Source organism: Orycteropus afer, unplaced genomic scaffold (assembly GCF_000298275.1).
Source record: "Orycteropus afer afer isolate SDZICR_OR568_19922 unplaced genomic scaffold, OryAfe1.0 scaffold00017, whole genome shotgun sequence".
Lineage (NCBI taxonomy): Eukaryota > Metazoa > Chordata > Mammalia > Tubulidentata > Orycteropodidae > Orycteropus > Orycteropus afer.
In genome coordinates this window covers 750,811-773,390 of record NW_006921604.1, presented here as the reverse complement: position 1 = coordinate 773,390, position 22,580 = coordinate 750,811, and the positions used below count along the sequence as shown (strand labels likewise).

At 43.2% G+C, this 22,580-nt stretch overlaps 1 protein-coding gene across 1 annotated transcript in view; it reads right to left on the bottom strand.

The window, feature by feature from the left end:
- The window catches only part of PAX8 (paired box 8), a 103,069-nt gene that overhangs the window by 50,518 nt on the left and 29,971 nt on the right, over positions 1–22,580 (bottom strand). The window contains exons 6-7 of the mRNA XM_007959505.1: positions 6,165–6,330; positions 3,560–3,757 (exon numbers count right to left, since the gene is read on the bottom strand). Coding sequence (XP_007957696.1) covers positions 3,560–3,757; positions 6,165–6,330 — 364 coding nt within the window. The remainder of the gene's footprint in view (positions 1–3,559; positions 3,758–6,164; positions 6,331–22,580) is intronic.

Below are 22,580 nucleotides of genomic sequence, written 5' to 3'. Positions count from 1 at the left end.
GTAACCAACAAAGAAAATTTCCTTCCATATATAAACCTTTCCTTGACTTTTACAATAACAGACTAATACAATATTTGTCCTTCTGTGATTGACTTCTTTCACTCAGCATAATGTCCTCCAAGTTGAAGATGATATGTCTTGGTGATTTTCTTTTGGGGTCTATCCTGTTTGGGGTTCTTTGAACTTCTTCAATGGATATATTCTTGTTTTTCATCATACTGAGGAACTTCTCTACCAACAAATCCTCAAAAATGTTCTCTGTGGTTTTATCTGTCTTGTCCTATTCTGGAATTCCAATAACATGTAGGTCATTCCTTTTGATGGTGTTCCACATGAATCTTAGGCTTTCTTCACTTTGTTTTGATATTTTTTTTCTGACTGATCCTTTAACAAAGTAATATTGAAGTATTTGTCTTCAATCTCATTAATTCTGTCTTCCATTGATTTGATTCTACTCCTTTGCCCATTCAAGTGTTATCTATTTCTGAAATCTTAGTAATGATTTTCTGGATTTCTATTTGTGGTTTTTGTGTCATTTCTAACTTTTTGTTTATTTTATCAATTTATTCTTGTATTATTTTCCTAAATTTTTCTAGAATTTTGTCTGTGTTTTCTATAATTTTTTGTTTTCCTTGATCTTGTCAGTGTTTTCCTTGATCTGTCTCTCAACCCATTGAAGGTACTCAAATATAATTCTTTTGAGTTCCTTATCAGGGAGTTCCAGTGCTGCTTCTTCCTTAGGGATGCTTTCTGGCTTTGTATGCTGGGCCCTCATTTATACTACTTTATCTTGCTTCTTTGTGTGGACTGTGATGGTCTGTTGTCTCCACAACATTGTTGTGTTGCAGTATTTATGTTTAGTTTATGGTTGTATGTAGGTACGATTGATGTAAGATTTTTTTTCCCTTTATTTTCTTTTCATATATTTGTGTGACCAGTGTACTGTGCTTCTTTATTCACTAGTTGTTAGCACTTAGGCACTCACCACCCATCCCTTGGTGGATGTGATAGAGAATGAGAGTGTGTGAACAGATCTCTGCTAATCGTTTGTAAAGAGCAGTTGAGGGTGAGTTGAGTTAGTATCAGCTGCCATTTGTCATGGGTCAGTTGGGGCAAAAGCAAGTGCTGGTCCTCACTCAGTGAATGGGGCTACAGGAGGTGCAGGTATGTAGGTTCGTTTGTATGGGAATCATTGCTGTTTCCCATTCAGATAAAAAATCGTTTTAAAAAATACCAATAAATAAATAAAAACAATAGAACAAAAAACTCAAATCACATAAACAAATAGGAATGATGGGGGAGGAAGCAATATATAAGAAGAAAATATTTAAAAATATATTTAAAAAGTTCTTTTGAGTTGTGGTGTTGGTAAAGAATACTGAAAGTACCATGGACTGCCAGAAGAACTAACAAATATGTCCTGGAAGAAGTACAGCTGGGATGCTCCTTGGAAGTTAGAATGGCCAGACTTTGTCTCATCTACTTTGGTCATGTGAGATAGGACCATTCTCTGGAGAAGGATATCATGCTTAGTAAAGTGGAGGGTGAGTGAAAAAGGGGGAGGCCCTCAATGAGATGGATTGACACAGTGGCTGTCATGATGGGCTCAGGTATAGCAAGGGTTGTAAGGCTGGCACAGGACTAGGCAGTGTTTTGTTCTGTTGTACATAGGGTCTTTATGAGTCAGAGCCAACTCATGAGAAAAAGGGGACAAAAGGAAGAAAGGAGGAAAATAAAAAGAATAATTTTAAAATGAACACAAACAAAACTGTGAGGGATGTGGCTTGGCATCCAGTCTCCATCAGGGCACAGAACAGGATGGAACTCCCACCAGTCAAAAGGTGGGTGGAGGTGGGGGATGGCCAGATGCCTGTTCACCAAGAAAATGTGGGGCATAAGAGTAATAAGGAGAATATCACACATGTCCAGTCATCAGCCTCCAGTGCAGTTGCCCATGCTGTCCTTAGCAGGCAGAACCCACTTCTAGGTCACTGTTCAAGTAAGAACACAACTTGGACACATTCAAAATGGCCCCACTTGCCTCTTGCAAACATCCAAAATGGCTGTACCCTCAGGTCAGCCACTGGCAGTCCACATGTCCACCTCCTTCTCTTCCTCACTGTTCTCTATTCTGGTCATCGGGCACCAAATGGACCTGCTCATGAGCTTCTTAGTGAGCAGAGCTGATTCCTAGGTTACTATTGGCAAATATTCAAAATGGCTGTGCCCTCAGGACAGCTGGCAGTTCGCTGCTCCCTTTGTCTCCTTATTCACTGTTTCATTCAGGTTCTTCTACTAGTTGGTGTTTAATCCACTTCTTTATCCTTCTCTTCATAGCTCAGGGTTCCAGGATCATCTTTTGTATCAATTTTAATTGGTTTTTCATTGCTTTGTTGCAGAGGGTCTGTGTAGCTTGTCTGCCTATTCCGCCATCTTGCCTGAACTCATCCGGTCTTATTCCTTTCTAATACAGTCTCCCTACTGCAGCCAGAGTGGGCTTTGTGGAATGCAAGTCAGCCTCCTGCTTAACATCTGTCAGAGGCTTGCATTACTCATAGGTCAAAAGCAAGAATATGCAACAAAACTATCAGCCCTTGAATGGCAGCCTCTGAGGGCATCTCCAGCCATCTTTCAGCTTCTTGTATACAATCTTATTAGCCATAGGACCTTTGCATATGCTATTCCTTCTACTCAGAGCTCTTTTCCCTCCTCTTTTCACCTAGTTAACTCTTACTCATTGTTTCTTCCTCAGGAAGAGGTCTTTCATAACCTCCCAAAACCAAATCACCCTATGGTAGCTCAGAGACCCTCAGGTTACTCTCCTAAGCAGGACTTAGAGTTGCACTCTTACAATTATTTGTGTGGTTGCTAGACTATTGTCTGTCTTCCTATTGGGTTGTAAGCTGTGAAAGGACAGGGATCATGTGCCCTCAGGATCTAGCATATAATGAGTGAATTATGTGTGAATGAGTGAATGAGTGAGTAAATGATTGAAGGAGGTAGGGAATGAATAATTGAATGACTAAATAAATGAATGAATGCTTGAATGAGAGCCAAAAAAAAAAAAAAAAAAACCAAACTCACTGCCATTGAGTCGATTCTAACTCATCATCCCCGACCCCATAAATATTTATGGAAGTAGATTGTCCATGAAGTGGCTGGTGGGTTTGAACCACCAACCTTCTGGTTAGCAGTCAAACGCTTAGTCACTATGCCACCAGAGCTCCTTTGAATGAGGGCCAGGTTAGGGTAAACCACCAATTCAAAAGGATTTTTATTGAATTAAAGAGGATTTGGAGTATGACAAAGGACTGCTGATAGTATTCCACCAGGGAAGGAAGAGTGCCCTGGGGGATGACTATAAAATGGAACTGTTGAGGAGGCAGGCAAATATGATACCTGTGCTGTGCCTGGGGTACTCCCTGTATGATTCTTCAGCACAAGTCCCCTTTGCAAGCTCTATTCTACCCAAGTCAGTCCCTTCATCAGATTCTTTCACAATTCTTCTGAAGCCCAGTAATCCCCAGTCTGATCCCAAAGGCTGCTCTCTGTCTCTTACCTATTGATGGAACTGACGCTGGGCACAGTATCGTTGTCACAGACCCCCTCAGCCAGGAGCCGGTCTCGGATCTCCCATGCAAACATGGTAGGATTCTGCCGCTTGTAGTCCCCAATCTTCTCCACCACCTTGGGGGTGGCCACCTTGGGCTTGGAGCCCCCTATCACTCCAGGCCGGATGCTGCCAGTCTCGTAGTACCTACTCCAATAGAGAACCCCGAAGAATTAGCCAATAAGCAGGTGGGATCTTTGGGCAGATATTGAACCCAAAACTCTCATTCCCTTCAGAGGCTGAAACATACCCCTAAGGCTGGCCTCAAACACTTGATGTTCCCAGGACTGTTTCCCTTGCTTGGGTAGGTTTATGCTGTTGTTCAATCAGAACACTCTGCTAAAGACCTCACCCTGAGATGCCTGGTTTCTCTCCTTTGCTTCACTCTAGCCAATTTCTAGTAGCAGAGCACCTGCAGGAGCCATCTTATGGTCTATAAAAGACTTTCTTTCTAAGAAAAGGTTCACAGTAGTCTCTTCATTCACACTTCTTTTGGCTAGAACATTACTCACTATCCTCCTTGACCATCCTGGTTCTATCCCTACCTGGAAGGTAAGCTAGTATCACTGGGCTCTCTACTCTGTCTTATTTCTTCACCGTTCCTTTCCACCACAGACAAGACTAAGACACAGCCCTCACCCCTACCCCCATCACTGTTGAAATGAGACTCTTTTCTACCAAGTTACTTGGTTCCAGTTGAAGCTACTTTCTTTATGGACTTCGGAATCTCAACTTGGCTTTTATCCCGGGCAGGTCCTATTCCTTCAACTGAGCCTATTCTTCCGGGGTCTACTTTTTCCCTTCAACTCCCTCCCTGCCCCAACTAGCTGGTTTGATAGATCAATGGTCTATGTCAGGATATTCTCCCTGGCTTGTCACGGTCTCTAGTCTCTTCAGCTTGGGGATAAAGTCTGGTTCTTCAAAATTCTTTTTACTTGTCTCTACCATCCAGAGATCAGCCTCCCTCTTTGGAACATCCCAGCCTATCTCAAGAATCCCTTCTCCTGACCCCAGTAAAAGACCACACTTTTCCCTGACAACTTCAGGCAAGCAGCCAGAGCTTTCCACAGTTCCATTACAGGTCAGGCCTCTTTCCCTTGTCAAACCAGAACGCCTTTTAAATCTACACATGAGTTAGGGAAGAGAGATCATACACTGAATTGATTTAAATCTGGAATTCTCAGGTGTGGGGGCATTTACAGTGGAAGTGGCTTTCAAGATTACAATGTGTGGCTATGTCAACACAGAGGCAGGCCTTTGCTGCTTCTGGTCCCTACTGACCCTTTGGGTTAGTAGTTTTATCAACTTTGGCTGCACATGAGAATTGCTTCCAAAACAACAACAACAACAACAACAAAAAAAACACTGCCATTGAGTCAATTCAGATTCATAGTGACCCTACAGGACAGAGTAAAACTGCCCATAGAGTTTCCAACTGTAAATCTTTACAGAAGCAGACTGCCACATCTTTCTCCCATAGAGTGGCTGGTGGGTTTGAACATTTCACCTTTTATTTAACAGTCATATGCTTTACTGTACCCCAGAGCTCTAACCAGAATTGCTTGAGGCACCTTAAAAATCACACTAATGCTTGTGCCCATTCCCTTGAAGTACTGATTTAACGGTATGGGGTAGGTTCTAGACATCTAATCATTTTAATTAAGGCTCCCCAAGTGAGTCTAATGTGCAGCCAGAGCTGTGAATCACTCCAGGGCCTTGTAGCTCAGTGGTTCTCAATCCTTAACATTTGTAAGTATCACCTGGTTATACCATAAAAATTATGGCATCCAGGTCTGCCTCCCAGAGAGGTAGGCCTGGGCTGGGCCTAAAGCCCACTGCTATTGTGCTGATTCTGACTCATAGCCACCCCCACTGGGTTTCCAAGGCTGTAAATCTTTATGGACGTAGATTGCCTCATCTTCCTCCTGCAGAGCAGCTGGTGGGTTTGAACCTCTGATCTTCTGGTTAGCAGCCAAATGCCTTACCCATTAGCTTACCAGAGCTCCTTTTTGCTGGGCTTAGAAATCTGCATTTAATTAAGCAATTGTAATGATTCTTTTGCAGGAGCTCTGAAAATTATGGTTTGAGAAGCACAAATTCAGACCTCCTTCTTGTAGAGGCTAGGCCTAGGTAGCCACCTCTAATGGTGTGTTCCTTCTCTAGTGGGTCCTCTTCCCTAAGTCTTACCAGGAGAAGGTATTTGGAGAACAGAAGCTAAGATTCTCCTGCTTCAGGAGCAGAGAAACTTACACAGAAAATGAGAAATAAGGTGAAGGAGGAAAGGGAAGGTGAAGAAACCAAAGGAAGGAGAAATGGACAAAGAAGGAGAGAAGGACAAAGAAAAAAAAAAAAAATAGAAGAGCAGCAGGATAGAAGGTGGGGTGGTGGAATTGCTGAGAAAACATGAGGCCCACAAACTCAGGACACCCTTCTTAAGTTCTGGCACCAAATCTGTGTATTAGGGAGCTAACCTTGAATTCTGGAGAGGAAGAAGGCCACAGGGTGAACTGCAGAAGGAAGTCTTGGTAGCATGCAGGGTGAATTTTGTGCTTACCTGCCAAGGATCTTGCTGACGCAGCCATGGCTGACGCGGAGCTGGCGGGAGATGTCACAGGGCCTCACGCCCTGGTGGGCCAGGTCTACGATGCGTTGGCGCACTACTTCTGGTAGGGGTCTGCCATTCACAAAAGCCCCTCCCAACTGGTTCAGCCCTCCATGGCCTAAGGAGACAACAGTCCCAGGGACAGTTGGTTAAGGCCAGGCAGGGAGGTTTGGCGGGAGCTAGCCTCTGAGTGCAGGTGGTGAGTGTGTGCATGTTTATGGGCATATGCTACCTCGACCACGGTCAGGCCCTCTGAGCTTCCACTACCACCCTTTCCTGAGTCCACTTCCAAGGAAGCCTACCACAGGTGGATGAGAGTGAGTGTGTGATGCTCAACGGTGTGGCTGATCATTCCCGAAGGGGACATTATTATCTGGGGATGCTTTGGGTCTGATCAGTCTACTCTCAGACTCTCAGCTCCACACTCCATCTTTCATTCCCTCCCTCTGAAAAAGAGTGGGTATAAAGACTTGGGGTCCAGGTCTTTATACACTGATACTGTGTGACCTTGGGAATAGCTCCTCTCCTCCCTGGATCTTTGTTTCCTCATCCGTAAAATGAGTGTACAGGGCTAAATCAGTGGTTTTTTATGTGTCTCTTTTTCTCTCCTTTTTATCCACAGAACCGTATTTTTAAACAAAATCACGTTGAGAACGACAAATACAAAATGATAAAAGCTGAGTTTCTCTGGTTAAAGTGAGGCAGAGTGGGGCCAAGAGCTCTGTCTGTGGGCTCCTGGCCTGAATGACCCCTAAGGTTTCTCCTCTCACTCAATAGTCCAAAAAACCCAAACCTGTTGCCACCAAGTTGATTTGATTCTGATTCATGGTGACCCTATATGTTACAGAGTAGAACTGCTCCATAGGATTGTCTTACCTGTAGTCTTTACAGAAATGGATGCATTGGTGCACTACTTCTGGGGCACCTTTCTTCCACAGTGTTGCTGAGTGAGTTTGAACTGCCAGCCTTTAGGTTAGTGTTGTTGTTGTTATATGCCGTCAAGTTGGACCTGACTCATAGCGACCCCTCCTTGGGTTTCCGAGGCAGTATCAGTATGGAAGTAGATTATCCAACCTTCCTTCCAAGGAGTGGCTGGCGGATTTGAACCACCAGCCTTCTGGTTAGCAGTCAAGTGCCTTAGGCACTATGCCACCAGAGTTTAGGTTAGTAATCAGGTAAAAACTGTTTGCCACCCAGGGACCTAAGAGTCCAGTGCTCTGCAAATGACTGGCTAAGACCTCACCAGTACACATACCCATGAGGCCAGGCCTGACCTTACAGGGCTGCAGAATGTGTTCATGCCATGGCTAAGTGAATATTTTGCCTTAGATGCCTTCCTGACTCAGCCTCTGCCTCTGGCCCCAGCTGGTGTTTCATTCTGAGCCCATCCATCTATTGAAATATATCCTTATTGAGCATGTACTCTGTGCCAGGCACTGTACTAGGCACTGTGGATGTTGAGGCAAATCAGGCAGATGTGATCCCTACTATAATAAGCCCACAAGGTTTATAGGAGCACAAACCAGGAAACAGGCAATTACAGTTCCACATGATCACTGCTGGAACCAGAGAAGTATAGGGTATAGGACCACTGAAGAGAACATAGCTCAGGTTCAGGGGGCCACAGGAGGGTTCTTGGAGAAGGCCAGGCTCTGATGGAAGGATAAAGAGGTGTTAAGTGAGTGAAAAAGAGAAGGTAGAAAAGTGTTCCAGGCAGTGGGAACAGCATGTGTGAAGGATTAGAGGCAAGAGGGCAGTTGCCTATATAGACTCAACTCTATACAAAACCTAGATCCATGTTGGGGTAATTTCAGGGCTGAGAATTCCATTTTTCCAATGAAGAGACCGGGGCTTGGAGAGTTTTAGTGATTTGGTATGATTATTTGACCCAGCTCATATGAAGAGGAGTCAGGACCTAACCAAAGCATAATGCTCTAATTAATGCTGCTTTCTGTGGGAGCCCAGTTCTACAGCCAGAACTCACCTTGGGACCTTGATAATGGTTTCACAGGTTTACGCTGAAGGTATTGTGGTCAGGGGATAAGGGGCATCTTTTCACACCAGGGACATGATTTGGTGATCTGGCAAGATGACGGTAGAGTCCTAGGGGTGGGAATCAGAGGAAGTGGGCAGAGAAGGATGGTCCAACAGCTGGGCCTCTGTGTGAACCAGTTAAGAACTATTTATGGCAAAGGGTGGGAAGTGCCTTTGCTGGGCACACAGTGCCCATTATCACCCACTGACTTAGCACATTCAGAACTGCCTTGCAATGTCTCCTCAGGGGCCCAAACTGTCTTCAGCAGAACAGTTAATTTCCCTTAAAAAAAAAAAAATTGTAAGCCTCTGGCTTGGGCAGTAAGTCAGGAGAAAAAGCCCGCTGGTCAAACCCTGAGCATGAGGGACAATGTGATCCATCTTCCTGGTGGTGGCAGTTGGGTGAGTTTGGGTACATCTTCCACCTGTATGCATTCTAGGCAAAACGTCTCAGTTAGTGAATTCTGAGAGCATCAAGATTGGGAAGGCATCCAGGGGGCTTTTGGCACCTCCTAGATGGCCAGCAGCGTGGCCACACACATCCCGCCTACTCCAGTGACTTTTCTTTCTGGCCACAATGGCTCTCTGTGCACAATGACTGTAATCATTTGACCACCCTTTTTTTCATCCTTGTTGCTTTCTGCTCTTTTGAGTGCAGGCACTGAACACAAGGGGGCGCCAAGCAACACCCAAGCACAGACAATCTTCAGTAGTCCAGTTTTGTCCCCATTTTCCAGAACTTTTGTTGCCTAGTCTATTGAGGCTTACATGTTTAGGTTAGGACCTCTGCATCTGCCCACAAGGCTTCCTACAGGGCTTGAGGGGTCTTCACTACTAGAAAAGTAGAAGTTTAAAAAATATATATATATATCTGCCTTGTTTTTCCAACATAGCTGTGCAGGCTACTGTCCTAAATTACCCTAAAGGACTGATCTGGGATCCTTAGGAACCCAAACCCTCAGGAGCTCTCCTGGACAGTTATTTATTTACTAGATCAGCCAGCGTCTGTGTGAAGGGAAAGATGTATTCACACTTCTGGCTCCCAAACATCAATTCTCTTGTGCTTGATTTTACTCAGCTTCTGAATGACTTTGTGTTACATGGAAAGAGCCTTGGGCTAGAATCCTAACAGACTCTGCCCTGTATAAATATATTATCAGGTGATGAGTTGTTATTTTTCAATCTATTAAAATAAATTAATCTATTAAAATGTTTAAAATATTTTTTAATTTATTGGTGTTTTCATCTATTAAACAGAACTGAACAAATTTTTGTGCTTTGCCTGCTGCTGATCTATAACAGCTGCTGTAAGCAGATGGAGGAATGAAATGACGAAGTGTCTGGTTGGCTGAGAATATTGAGATAAGTGTATGTTTTGTTTCTCATGTTTAGTACTCACCTTGTTGAATGTTATGGCCAATGTTTGGTCCTAGTTCTAAAATAGTGGTTTTCAAACTTAAGCATACATCAGAATCACTCTGGGGGCTTGTTAAAACACAGACTGCTGAAACCAGTGTCCTGAATTTCTGAATCAATAGATCTGAAATGGGACCAAGAATCTGTGATTCTAAGAAGTTCTCAGGTAATGTTGATGCTGCTAGTCTGAGGCCATGAGCTGAGAACCATTGGTTTTGGCTGGGCAGTGGCTGTCATTGTCGTTATGTGCCGTTGAGTTGTCTCTGACTCGTAGAGATCCTTCCTTGGGTTTCCAAGGTGGTATCTCTATGAAAGTAGATTGTGCAACCTTCTTTCTGAGGAGTGGCTGGTGGGTTTGAACCACCAATCTTCTGGTTAGCAGTCAAGTGCCTTAGGTGCTAGTAAAGAAAATTGAAGAGAACAATGTCTTGTACCTTCTACTTCCTCCATGAACAATTATTCTTGTTGTTTGTATATTATGGTTTTCATTTTTTCCCATCTCAGTTCATATTTATTGATTACCTACTATAAGTCAGGTACATTAGGTTTACAACCTTGAATAAGACAAGAATCCTGGCCCTCAAGGAACTTAAAATCTTTTGGGGAAAGCAATCAGATAAGTTGGGAATCATCATGTTATGGGGTAAGTCTCTCAAAAGGGGTAAATCCAGGTGCTATAGGAGCCAATGAGTGGTCAGAGGGAGATTGTAGGGAGGAAGCATAAGAGGTAACCAGGTAAAGATGTTTCTATAGGAAAAAATCCATGGGCAAGGTCTTGGTGGTTTTAAAAAATGGAGACACACTTTTTTAGGCTGTAGGACAGACAGGAATAAGAATTAGGAAAGAGCCTGCTGGCTGCAGATAGAGATGGCCCTTATGGTTTGAGGTTTTGAACTGGGTCCCTGTAATGGAAGGATTTTTCTCTTTCCTGTGTCCGGTGTGGAGGAGTGTACTCCACTGGGTGAGTCACCACCAAGTGCCCCCAGGTGGGTGCAGTCTTCCTTCCTGCGCTGAAGAGGATCTGACTGCCCACTATGTGACCATCTTTGCATGTGGCTTTGCATGTAGCTATGGACTGGGTGGATCTTGAGGCCGGAAGCCAGAAATGAGTAGGAGCCCCATAATTGGGCTGGGGGCAAGGTGTGAACCAGGAAAAGGTTTGAAACTTCATAAGCAAAGGCCTTTTGCATTGTCTAGAGACACTTCTGCAGGAACTTGGGTAGGGAGCAGTGGGTGTGGATAGGGAAGACAAGACTGCCTGGCCAGAGCCAAGCAAGTTCCTGAGGGTGAAGATACTCAGACTAGGGAACAGAGACGTTCCCAGGGCTGAAGAGGACTTATCTTACAGTAAAGGGATTTAGAGCTCTGTGAAGCTCTAGGGGAAACCTGATGTCCAAAAGTGTATACTTTGCAGAAGTGACCATTTGGAAAGATCTTAAGATTTTCTTTAATAATTTCTTCACCCTTACAGGGCTCTGAGGAATAGGGATAGAACAGAAAAAGATAGAGGCTCATTGCTCAGAACCCTTGCTACATGCAACAATACTCAAAGCCTTAAAATGTAGGGATATTTTTCCCATGGTCCCATGTTGTTGTTGTTATGTGCCGTGGAGTCAGACCTGACTCATAGAAACCCTTCCTTGAGTTTCTGAGGCAGTATCACTACTGAAGTAAATTGCCCAACCTTCCTTCTGAGGAGTAGCTGGTGGGTTTGAATCACCAGCCTTCTGGTTAGCAGTCAAGTGCCTTAGGCACTATGGTCCCATAGTCTTGTGAATAGTCTCTGTTATAGCACTGACTGCATCAAGCAGTAACTTATCTGTTTAGAGCCCTTTGTGAGTTCCTCAAGGACAGGAACCCTATCTTTGTCTATGTAGCAACTTGCACAAAAGTTTAATTAATGTTTCAGTAAATAAATGCCAGTGAAAATGAGGGAAACCCTCAATAGCCACAATGTACTCAAATATACAAATGATCATGAAGATGGCACAAGACCAGGCAACATTTCACTCTGCTCTATATAAGGTCTTCGCGAGTAGGAGCAAACTCAATGGAAACTAACAACATGCCCATGTCACAGAAAAATGCTTTGCACATGTGAGGTGCTGTTGTGATGGTTATTTCACAGATTCCCAGGATTCTCCACTATGGAACCCCCAAGTCACATACTCCCTCACTTTCTCCTTTTCCACCTGCCTGATCCCTTGTGATTCTGCCCTGTGCTAAGTGGCAATGGTTCAATGTGTAACTGCAAAAATTTCCATTACACTACCTGGGGATTTTTTTATATAGCCCAATGGAGTGTCAGGTGGGAGTTTGAGTGTTGGCAGGGCAGTAGTGGGAGGTACAGTGGCTGTTTTGAGGTGCCCTTCAAATCATGCTGAGCCAACTACCTTTCCACTAAGACATGGCCTACCCAATGTTAATCAGTCTCTGACATTCTCAGCCCAATGTTATTGTTGGTCCCCAGCACAAGTGCTCACAGGCCTGTGATCTCCCTCCGTAACCTCCCAGCTGTTCTACCTGGCCTGGTGCCTTTCTGGAATAAAGACCAAGGTCTCTACCTCAAACTGCTCCTGGAGAAAACATCAAAGAACCATGGAATCTCATTGTCTTAGGTGCATGTTCCAACTTTCTACCTCAGCTCTGCACACAGCATCACTCAGCAATCCTGAGGTTATGGCTTACCTGGATACATTAGACCTTCTAGACTAAGGATGAAAGGAGTTGGCTTGCTGAGGAGCAGTATTTTGCATTGGGTTTTAGCCCAACTCTTCTGCATGCTCCTTGGTATCTCTGTACCTTAGGCTTCTTCTTCTCCTAAGGATAAGTGGAGAAAAGACATGGAAGCCAGACAAAGGTGCTGCCTAAATTTTTCATTCATTTCTCATTGCTCCCTCATCCTACCTGTTCTGGAATCCTACTCCATAAATGATCCTCCCATTTCTTCTGTATTATTTACCTCTCCCTTCCCCTGGACTGAGAAATGCAATTAAATTTATCTTAGTCCCCACTCCCTATCAGACAAAACAAAACAAACCAACAATAGCAAATGTTGTTCCCTTGATTATGAAACTCTTTCTTCCTCTTGTTTTCAATGAAATGTCTCAAAAATAGTCATGCTTGCTATTCTGGTTTCTTCCATTTCTCCCCTTGCCATTCACTGATTATTTCATTATATGCTTAGCATGCACTCAAATGCTTGGTAATGGGTGGTGATAGATAGATGTTGGGTGCATGAAGTGTATTATGTTCTCCCTCTTTAAGAGGTTTTCCATGAGAGTCTTGCCTCCTGGTCCCTTACACCTTTGGATTATACTTTTTGTTTCTCTATAGTGGAGTTATAAGGAATTGGCAAAAAACAAGGCTGCAGGAATTTAAGGAATACACATTGAGATGTTTCAGCAGACAGATGTAGCTCTGGAGGCACTTACTCATGTATGGCAAGAAATTTGGAAGACAACTACCTGGCCAACTGACTGGAAGAAATACATATTTGTGCCCATTCCACATAAATGCAATCCAACAGAATGTGGAAATTATAGAACATTATCATTAATATCATACACAAGTAAAATTTTGCTGAAGATAATTCAAAAAGGGCTGTAGCAGTATATTGACAAGGAACTTCCAGAAATGCAAGCTGGATTCAGAAGAGGATGTGGAATGAGGGATATCATTGCTGATGTGCAGAGGAATCTTGGCTGAGAGCAAAGAATACCAGAAAGATATTTACCTGTGTTTTATTGACTGTGCAAAGGCATTTGACTGTGTGGATCATAGCAAACTATGGATAACATTGCAAAGAATGGGAATTCCAGAACATTTAATTTTGTTCATGAGGAACCTTGATACATATACAAGAGGCATCATTTGAACAGAACAAGGGGATACTACATGGTTTAAAATCAGGAAGGGTGTGTGGTGTGTGTCAGGATTGTATCCTTTCACTATACTTATTCAATTTTTATGCTGAGTAAATAATCTGAGAAGCTGGACTATACGAAGAAGAATATGGCATCAGGATTGGAGGAAGATTCATTAACAATCTGCAATATGCAGATGACACAACCTTGCTTGCTTAAAGTGAAGATGACTTGAAGCACTTACTGATGAAGATCAAAGACTACAGCCTTCATTCGGTATAGATTACACCTCAACATAAAGAAAACAAAAGTCCTTACAACTGGGCCAAAAAAGCAACATCTTGATGAATGGAGAAATGACTGAAGTTATCAGAGATTTCATTTTACCATCAACACCCATGGAAGCCAACCAAAACCAAACTCACTGCCATCAAGTTGATTCTGACTCATAGTGACCCCCATCGGGTTTTCCAGGTTGTAAATCTTTATGGAAGTAGATTGCCCTATCTTTCTTACACAGAACTGCTGGTGGGTTTGAACCATTGACTTTCTAGTTGCAGACAAATGCCTTATCCACTATGCCACCAGAACTCCTTCCCATGAAAGCAGCAGTCAAGAAATCAAACGTCATATTGCACTGGACTAATCTGCTGCAAAAGACCTCTTTAGAGTGTTAAGGAGCAAATATGTGACTTTGAAGACTAAGGTGTGCCTAGCCCACACCATGATATTTTCAATCACCTCATAAACATGTCAAAGCTGGACAATGAATAAGGAAGACTGAAGAAGAGTTGATGCCTTTGAATTGTTGCATTGGTAAGGAATACTGAAAATACCATAGACTACCAGAAGAATGAACAAAATCTGTCTTGGGAGAAGTGCAGATGGAATGCTTCTTAGAAGTGATAATGGCCAGACTTCCATCTCACATACTGTGGTCATGTTGTCAGAAGGGTCCTGTCCCTGGAGAAATATATTGTGCTTGATAAAGTAGAGGGTATGTGAAAAAGAAGTCCCTCAACAAGATGGATTGACATGGTGGCTGCAATGATGGGCTCAAGCACAGCAAGGATTGTGAGGATAGCTCAGAACTGTTATATATAGTGTCACTATGAGTCACAGCTGACTCGATGACACCTAACACAACAATACAGCAATATTGTTGTTTCCCTGTTATACACATCCCCCCGACCCCAGACTTCTATCAAATCCCACTGCTATTCTTACTATACATAGCTGCCCTTGGTGATATCACCCATTATTTTACCTACCACTCATGTTGTTGTTGTTGTTGTTATGTGCCGTCAAGTTGGACCTGACTCATAGCGACCCCTCCTTAGGTTTCCAAGGCAGTATCCTATGGAAGTAGATTGCCCCATCTTCCTTCCAAGGAGTGTCTGGTGGGTTTGAACCACCAGCCTTCTGGTTAGCAGTCAAGTGTCCTAGCCACTATGCTACCAGAGCTCCTCCTACCACTCATACACTGATGGAATTGTACACATCTGAATTATCTCCAGCCCAGGTTTTGCCCTTCATTTTTATATCTGACATCATGAACTGCTGGAAATCTGCCTAGGTGACATAGAGGATCCCTCTTATAGTGATTACTTGGTTGTTAACATAACCAGATGTGCAAGCATAGAGTCTGTCCCCTCAATTTCATCTCATGTCACCTCCCACCACACTCTCTGTGTTATGCCCTCATTGACCTTCTGCACTTCCTTAGAGTTAGTGGTGCCTCCTTCTATCTTGGGGCTTCTGCACATGCTGTTCCTTAGCTGTTCCACATGGAACTCTTCTTTCCCTTTTCATCTAGTTAACTCCTAGTTATCCTTTATAGTTCAGCACAAACATCACTTCCCCTAGGCAGCAATGCTTTATCCTACAGTGTAGGTTAGGACCTCTGTAGCATCCTTTATCTTACATGCATGGCATTCATCTAACTTTCTAAATTTGAATTTATTTGCATGATTATGTATGTGAATTATGCCTATCTTTTTGTTCATTGTTAAATTATATTAATGTTCAATTAATATGTGCTACATGAATGAACTAACAGCCTTTGTTATTGTTGTTGTTAGGTGCCATTGAGTCATCTCTGACTCATAGTGATCTTATGTACAACAGAATGAAACACTGCCTGGTCCTGTGCCAGCCTTATGATCCCTGTTATACCTGAGCCTATTGTTGCAGCCATTGTGTCAGTCCATTTGTTGAGGACCTGTCCCTTTTTTCGTTGACCCTTCACTTTACCAAGCATGATATCCTTCTCCAGAGAATGGTCCCTTCTGACAACATGACCAAAGTAGATGAGACAAAGTCTGGCCATTCTCTCTTCCAAGGAGCATTCCTAGGGCAGGCCAGGAAGTGAGCTGGGCACAGCAGGTGGGTGTTGGAGTAGCCAGGGCAAGCCAGGTGTGGCAGGTGGGTGTTGGAATGGCTAGGGCAGTCCAGAAAGCAAGACAGCAGGTTTGGAGTGGCTAAGAAAGAGTGGGGTTTGGAGCAGCTGAGGGAGACCAGGAAATGAGCAGAGCAGGTTGGAACAGATAAGAGAGACAAACTTGTCTCTCAGTTTGTTGTACTGTGGTGGCTTGCGTTTTGCTGTGAGGCTGGAGGCTATGTCACTGGTGTTTCAAATGCCAGCAGGGATACTTATGGTGCACAGGTTTCAGTGGAGCTTCTAGACTGAGACAGACTTGGAAGAAGGAAGGGGCCCTCCACTTCTCAAAGAATTGGCCTGTGAAAACCTTATGAATAGCAGTGAAACACTATTAAGAAAACAGCCTTAAATTCTCCCATTTACTCCATATGGAACACTCACCCACCATGACATTTTTACCTCCTCAGTATTTTTCTAACCAGTACTTTCCTAGCTGTCCCCAGCATTTACAGACCCATGCATCCATTTATCTATTTGACACATATTTATTGTCAAGCACTATATATTGATTACATAGAATTGATCCCTGCCCTCATGGAACTTCCACTCTAGAACAGGTAGTCTAGGGATAAGTAGATATTTAAAAAGTAAACACACAAATAAATATATGGGATAAGTGCTAAGAAAGAAATAAAGATGCAGTGTCAAGTAATAATGAGGTGAAAGATGGGTTTAATTCAAAGTGGTCAAGAAAGATCTCTCTAAGTGACCTATAATCTGAGATTCTTCTGGTGCGTAGGATTTAGCTGGACAATTAGATTCAGCAGTCTCTGTACTCAACCTTGTGACCCCTGTGGTAATCAGCTGGAGAGCAACACATCCAAAAATCAAGTCTGACCATGTCACGCTCATGTTTAAGAATCCTCCCAAGGCACTGCACCATTTTCTACATGGTTAAGTCCAAGCTACCAAATCTGGTGAGCCCGGCTTGCCTCTCTTGTCATCTTTCCTACTTGTGTGAGCCTTGAACTTAATGCCCTAGCAACATGAAACTGCTTGCTTTTCTTCTTCCGCAGCTTCCAAAATCTACCCTATGTCCTTTTTCATGCCGCCCTCCATGCCTGGAATGGCCTTCCTTCACCTCTCCTAACTGGCACTCACTCGTCCCTTAAGAGTCAATTCAGGAAGTTACATCTTACAGAAGTCTTCCTTAATTTCCCTGCTCTCTTTCTGGTCTTTTCTTTTAAATAAGTCAGAAGATAATCTCTATCATTTAGCAAAATTTAAGTGCCTTTACTCATCGTGTCTCACATAGACTGTACCCTCCTTGAAAAATGACACTTGCTTCTTATCTCTGAAACCTTTATACCTAGCATAACACTTTGTGCAGGGTAGACACCCAATAAATACTGGTTGAGTTAATGAATGGAAGGAAGAAAGGAGGGAGGGAGGGAGGGAGGAAGACAGGGAGAGAGGAAAAAAAGGAGGAGGGAAGGAAAAAAGGAGGAAGGGAGGGAAGGAGGGGGGAAGGGAGGGAAGGAGGGGGGAATGTAGGGAAGAAGGGAGGAAGGGTGGGAGGAAGAAGAAAGGAAAGAAGGAAAGAAAGAATGACCAGAGAGAGGGAGGGAAAAAAGCAGGCCCACAAGCTTAGTGAACTCCACACATTCTTTGCCCTAAACAGAATTTTGTTCCCTTTCCACAGACCCACATTCTTAGACATGAGTTATAAAAGAGGAGGATCCAGATATCACAGCCCAGGAAGGCAGAGATTTACCTTGCTTCTGAAGGAACCGGAGAATGAATGCAAGACCTTCCTGTTAGCGTTTACATCAAGTACTCACTGTCAACATTAACTGTAATTAATTTTTTATCATATCAAGTTGGCAAGCAGTTATAGGGATTACACTTTTGTGAGGAGCTAGTTGAATTTGGCAACATGTTCATACACTGCCTTGTCTGTTCTGCAGGAGCATTCTGTGAAATGAGCATATTGTCACTATTTTACACTGATGAGGAAACTCTTCTTTTTTCTACAATTTTTTTTTAATTGTGATTTGAGTGAAAGTTTACAGAGCAAATTTATTTTCCATATAGCAGTTCATACACATTTTGCTTCATGACATTGACTTCAACCCCTACAATGTAACAGCTCTCTTCCCACTTCTTCCCTGTAATCACCTCTTCTTCCCTGTGTCCTTCTTTCCTATGCATTCCTGCCCCCTGAGCTATCTCCCTGTGCAAATACTGCCCTTCTGTTCTCCCATGATTGATCGGTCTAAGGAGTGTATCTACCTGGTGTAAATGTTGACCCTATATGCCTGTCCACGGGAATGAATTCAATTCCAGATCTAAAGGGTAACAACTTGGGTTTCTGTTTTTTTGATTGGACCCAAGACAACTCAGGACCATACTCTCGGCTTTATCAGACCAGTCAACCTGGTCTTTTTTATGATTTTGAGTTTTGTTCCACATTGTTTTCTCACACTATCCAGGATCTCCTGCACTAATCCCTTACCAAGTGGTTGACAGTGGTATTCAGGCACCATCTAGTTCTAGTCTCATGGTCATATAGGCTGAAGTTTGCATGGTCCACTGGTCCCTTGGACTAATTGTTTCCATGTGCCTTTGGTTTTCTTCATTCTTCTTTGCTCTGGATCAGAAGAGACTCATTGTTCCATCTAGATGGCTGCTTGTAAGCTTTTAAGAGCCCAGTTGCTATTCACTAAAGTAGAATGTAGAACCATGTTTTTGTGTATTATGTTATACCAGTTGAGCTTGATGTCCCCTGTGACCATGATCCCAAGCCCACAGGTCCAACAACTTGCTCCATCAAAGTGGTTGATTTGGCCTAAGAAGTTATCATAACTTTGCCCCCTGTTAGTTCTATTTATATGGACATTCTTACAGCACATACAAATATATATGTAGAAATATCATCTGCCAAACTTATGTATGCTGTTGTTGTTGTTATGTGCTGTCAAGTCAGATCTGACGCATAGTGACCCCTCCTTGGGTTTCTGAGGCAGTATCACTATGGAAGTAGATTGCCCAACCTTTCTTCTGAGGAGTGGCTGGTGGATTTGAACCTTCTGGTTAGCAGTCAAGTGCCTTAGGCACTACACTACCATGGGTATATTTCCTTTTGCCTAGACATACTTGAGCATTCAGCCTGTCTATCTATCTATTTACTCACAAAATAATGTTTATTTTCACTGATAGCTCCGTATTGTATGTGGAAAAGTGTTTATTTTTGTTTGTGCCTCTTGTGCCCCTCTCTGTCTTCCTTTTCCTTAGTGTTATTGTGGTGGTCACTCTCTTTTGGTACATTGCCTTTCCCTTCACCCAAATCAATACTTGTCTTTTACCTTTCTAGCTGTGTTCCTTCCTCTCCACTTCCATCTCTGGTAACCAACAAAGAATGTTTCCTTCCATATATAAACCTTTCCTTGATGTTTTATAATAGTGAATTAATACAATATTTGTTCTTCTGTGATTGACTTATTTCACTTAGCATAATGCCTTCCAAGTTCATCCACATTATTTAGTGTTTCACAGATTCTGCATTATTCTTAAGTGCTGCATAGTAGTCCATTGTGTGTATATACCATAGTTTGGTTATCCATTCTTCTGCTGATGAACACTCAAGTTGTTCCCACCTTTTTGCTATTTTGAATGTACTGTGATGAAGATGGGTATGCATATATCTGTTTGTGTCCTGGCTCTCACTTCTTTAGGATATATACCTAGTAATGGGATTGCTGGATCAAATGGTATTTCTATTTCCAACTTTTTAAGGAATCATCATACTGATTTCCACAGTGGCTGTATCATTTACAGTCCCATGAACAGTGTATGAGAGTCCCAATCTCTCCACAAAGGAAACTGTTCTTAATGCAGGTCTTCAGATTCTGAGTTGAGAAGTATTCATTTTAATCCTGGCTATAGATGTTCTATGGAATGATGAGGGATGACCTATAGTCTTTGCCCTCAAGGAGTTTATATCTCTGTTGGGGAGATTTAAACATAGATGTCCATGAGACAGATCAAGCTAGGAAGGACTATAGGTTAATATCAAAAGCTACTACACCTGAGAACTTGGACATCTCAGACTCAGAGGCCCTACTTCAAAAGAAGTTTTTAATTCAAGACTGCCTGGGAACCACTGCCCCTTTCTATCTGCCAGGGTCCAGCTGGGCAAACGGAAACTAGTCCCCTACTTGTCATTGTCAAGGAGCTCTGCACTGGCACTGTGTTTAAGGCCAAGGACATGACCAAACTAGTCCTAGAATCTTATTTCCTCAGACCCCTGGAATCAAGTAGTGTATCAGTCAGGGTCTAGTCAAAAAACAGAAACCTCTTCCTCAGTATTTCAGTAGAGTGGTTTTAATGGATGAGATTGCTTATTTGGATGTTGGAGAGTTGTAAGAGCACAAAGGAAGCATTGAGGTAACCCTGAAATAGTAACTTTAGGAAGTAGTCACTGCCCCTAAGGTTGGAGGAAGTAAAGGGAAGAGGTTATTAGAACCTGAATGCTTGGAGGAAGTGCCCTGGGAGCTATAGCTTGGATCTGCGACTTTGGCATAGATCGTACTTCTCTCTTTCTTTCCTAGGTGTGCTGTATGAGGGCACATGAAGCTGATTCTGGGGGAGTTGGAATCTGGACCCAAGTACTAGGGCAACACTGACAAGAACCACGAGTAACAGTAAGAGTATAGCCCCTCATCGTCCTCCAGCCATCTAACACTTGCCAGATGGCACATTTGTCAGTCCCTCATAGAATCCCAAACTGATAAGCAACTTTTAAATTTGCTCCCTTACATTGATAAGTGGGAGAAGTTCATTTATACATTCACTTTCATTCACTGAAACAGTGTGTGTTGTTGTTGTCATTGTTATGTGCCGTGGAATCGGACCTGACTCATAGCGACCCCTCCTTGGGTTTCCGAGGGAGTATCACTTCCAACGTAGATTGCCCCATCTTCCTTCTGAGGAGTGGTTGGTGGGTTTGAACCACCAGCCTTCTGGTTAGCAGTCAAGTGCCTTAGGCACTATGCTACCAGAGCTCCCATCAAATCAACTCTGACTCATGATGACCCCATGTGTGTCAGACTAGAACTGTGTTCCATAGGGCTTTCAGTGGCTAATTTTTCAGAATTAGATCACCAGGTCATTCTTCCCAGATGCCTCTGGGTAGTCTAGAAATCCCAAGTTTTCAGTTAGCAGTCAGGTGTATTAACTGTTTGCACCATCCAGGAACTTCCCACAAACATTTACTGTTACTGTAACCACTTTGACTAATGCTACTTCTCTGCCAGTCATTGCTCCAGGCTCTGGGGACATAAGGTATCAAGACAGATGAGTATCCACTCTCTTGGAGGCTATGGTTTTATGGGAAGAGTAAGAGAAGGGAATGCATACTGGTTCTTTTTGTAATGGTCCCCATTTAATTCACTTACTACTTCCATAAAGATTTACAGCCTCAGAAACCCAATGGGGATTGCTATGAGTAGGCATCAACTCGATGGCAGTGTATTTGGTTTGGGGCATTGCTCAAAAAGAGACAAAAGTCCCCCACCCCTTTAGCCCCTCTTCTTGCCAGGATCCTCCTCTGTTTCTGTTCTTCCAAAATCCTTAGTGAGAAGGAAATGGCTGTGCTGCGGTCAAGGTTCTGGGATGCTCTGAGGTGCAGGAAATAATCCCTCAGCACTTTCCCTCTCCTCCTGAAGCTCATGTCAAGATGGTTATTTTGATTCCTGGGCTTGTTCTTAATTTATTCTCCAGGTCTGTTGGGTTCTGTCACTCATACTTTTTAATGCATCCCAGGAGGCCCCTAGGATTGTGAGGCCTAAGAAATCATGAGGACCAACTCCAGCTCCCAGCCTCCTAGACTGAAGATTGGGAAAATCTAAGTGGGCACTCAAGAAGCCCTTGGAGAAATAGGGTAAGAAGTTTACCTTCCTTGATTCTCTTGCCTTAAATCAGCCCAGAGAGTGGTTATGGTGGGAAGGCATAGCATTATTCTTTCTTCCCCAACAGAGAGAGAGGGTGAGTAGGGCAGAGAGAGAGAGAGAGACAAAGAGCAGAAAAAGAGGTTTCCTACAGATTAGACTCTAGCTGGGAAAGAACCAAACTTGGCTGGTATTTCATCAATGTTGCACTGAAAAAAACAGGAAACGGGAGAATGGGAAAGGGAGAAGGGCTATCTTCAGTATTCAGCCTCCCTCCTCTGTTAGTCAATGTTTAGGAATAACAATAATAGCCAGAATTATGGGATTTACTTATTACTGGGCGAAGCTCAGTACTTTCAATACATCTTTTCATTTATTTCTTGTAACAACACTTTGAGGGTGGGTAACACCTTATGTCCATTTTGCAGATGAGGAAATGAAGGACAGAGATGGTAAGTAACTTGCCCCAAGATACATCACTATAAATTGACAGACCTGAGACTCAAGCTGAGGGTTCTATATGTCAAAGCTAATGCTCTGCACTGCTTAGTTGCTGTCCAGGCCCCTGACACTGCCCCTGGCTGTAGGTTGGTTACCCCAAAGGCAATCAATAAGACCCTGTCCTCAAAAGCAAATTTGTCTTCACATCACCTACCAAGTGTAGGAGCTCTGGTAGTGTAGTGCCTAAGGCACTTGATTGCTAACCAGAAGGATGGCAGTTCAA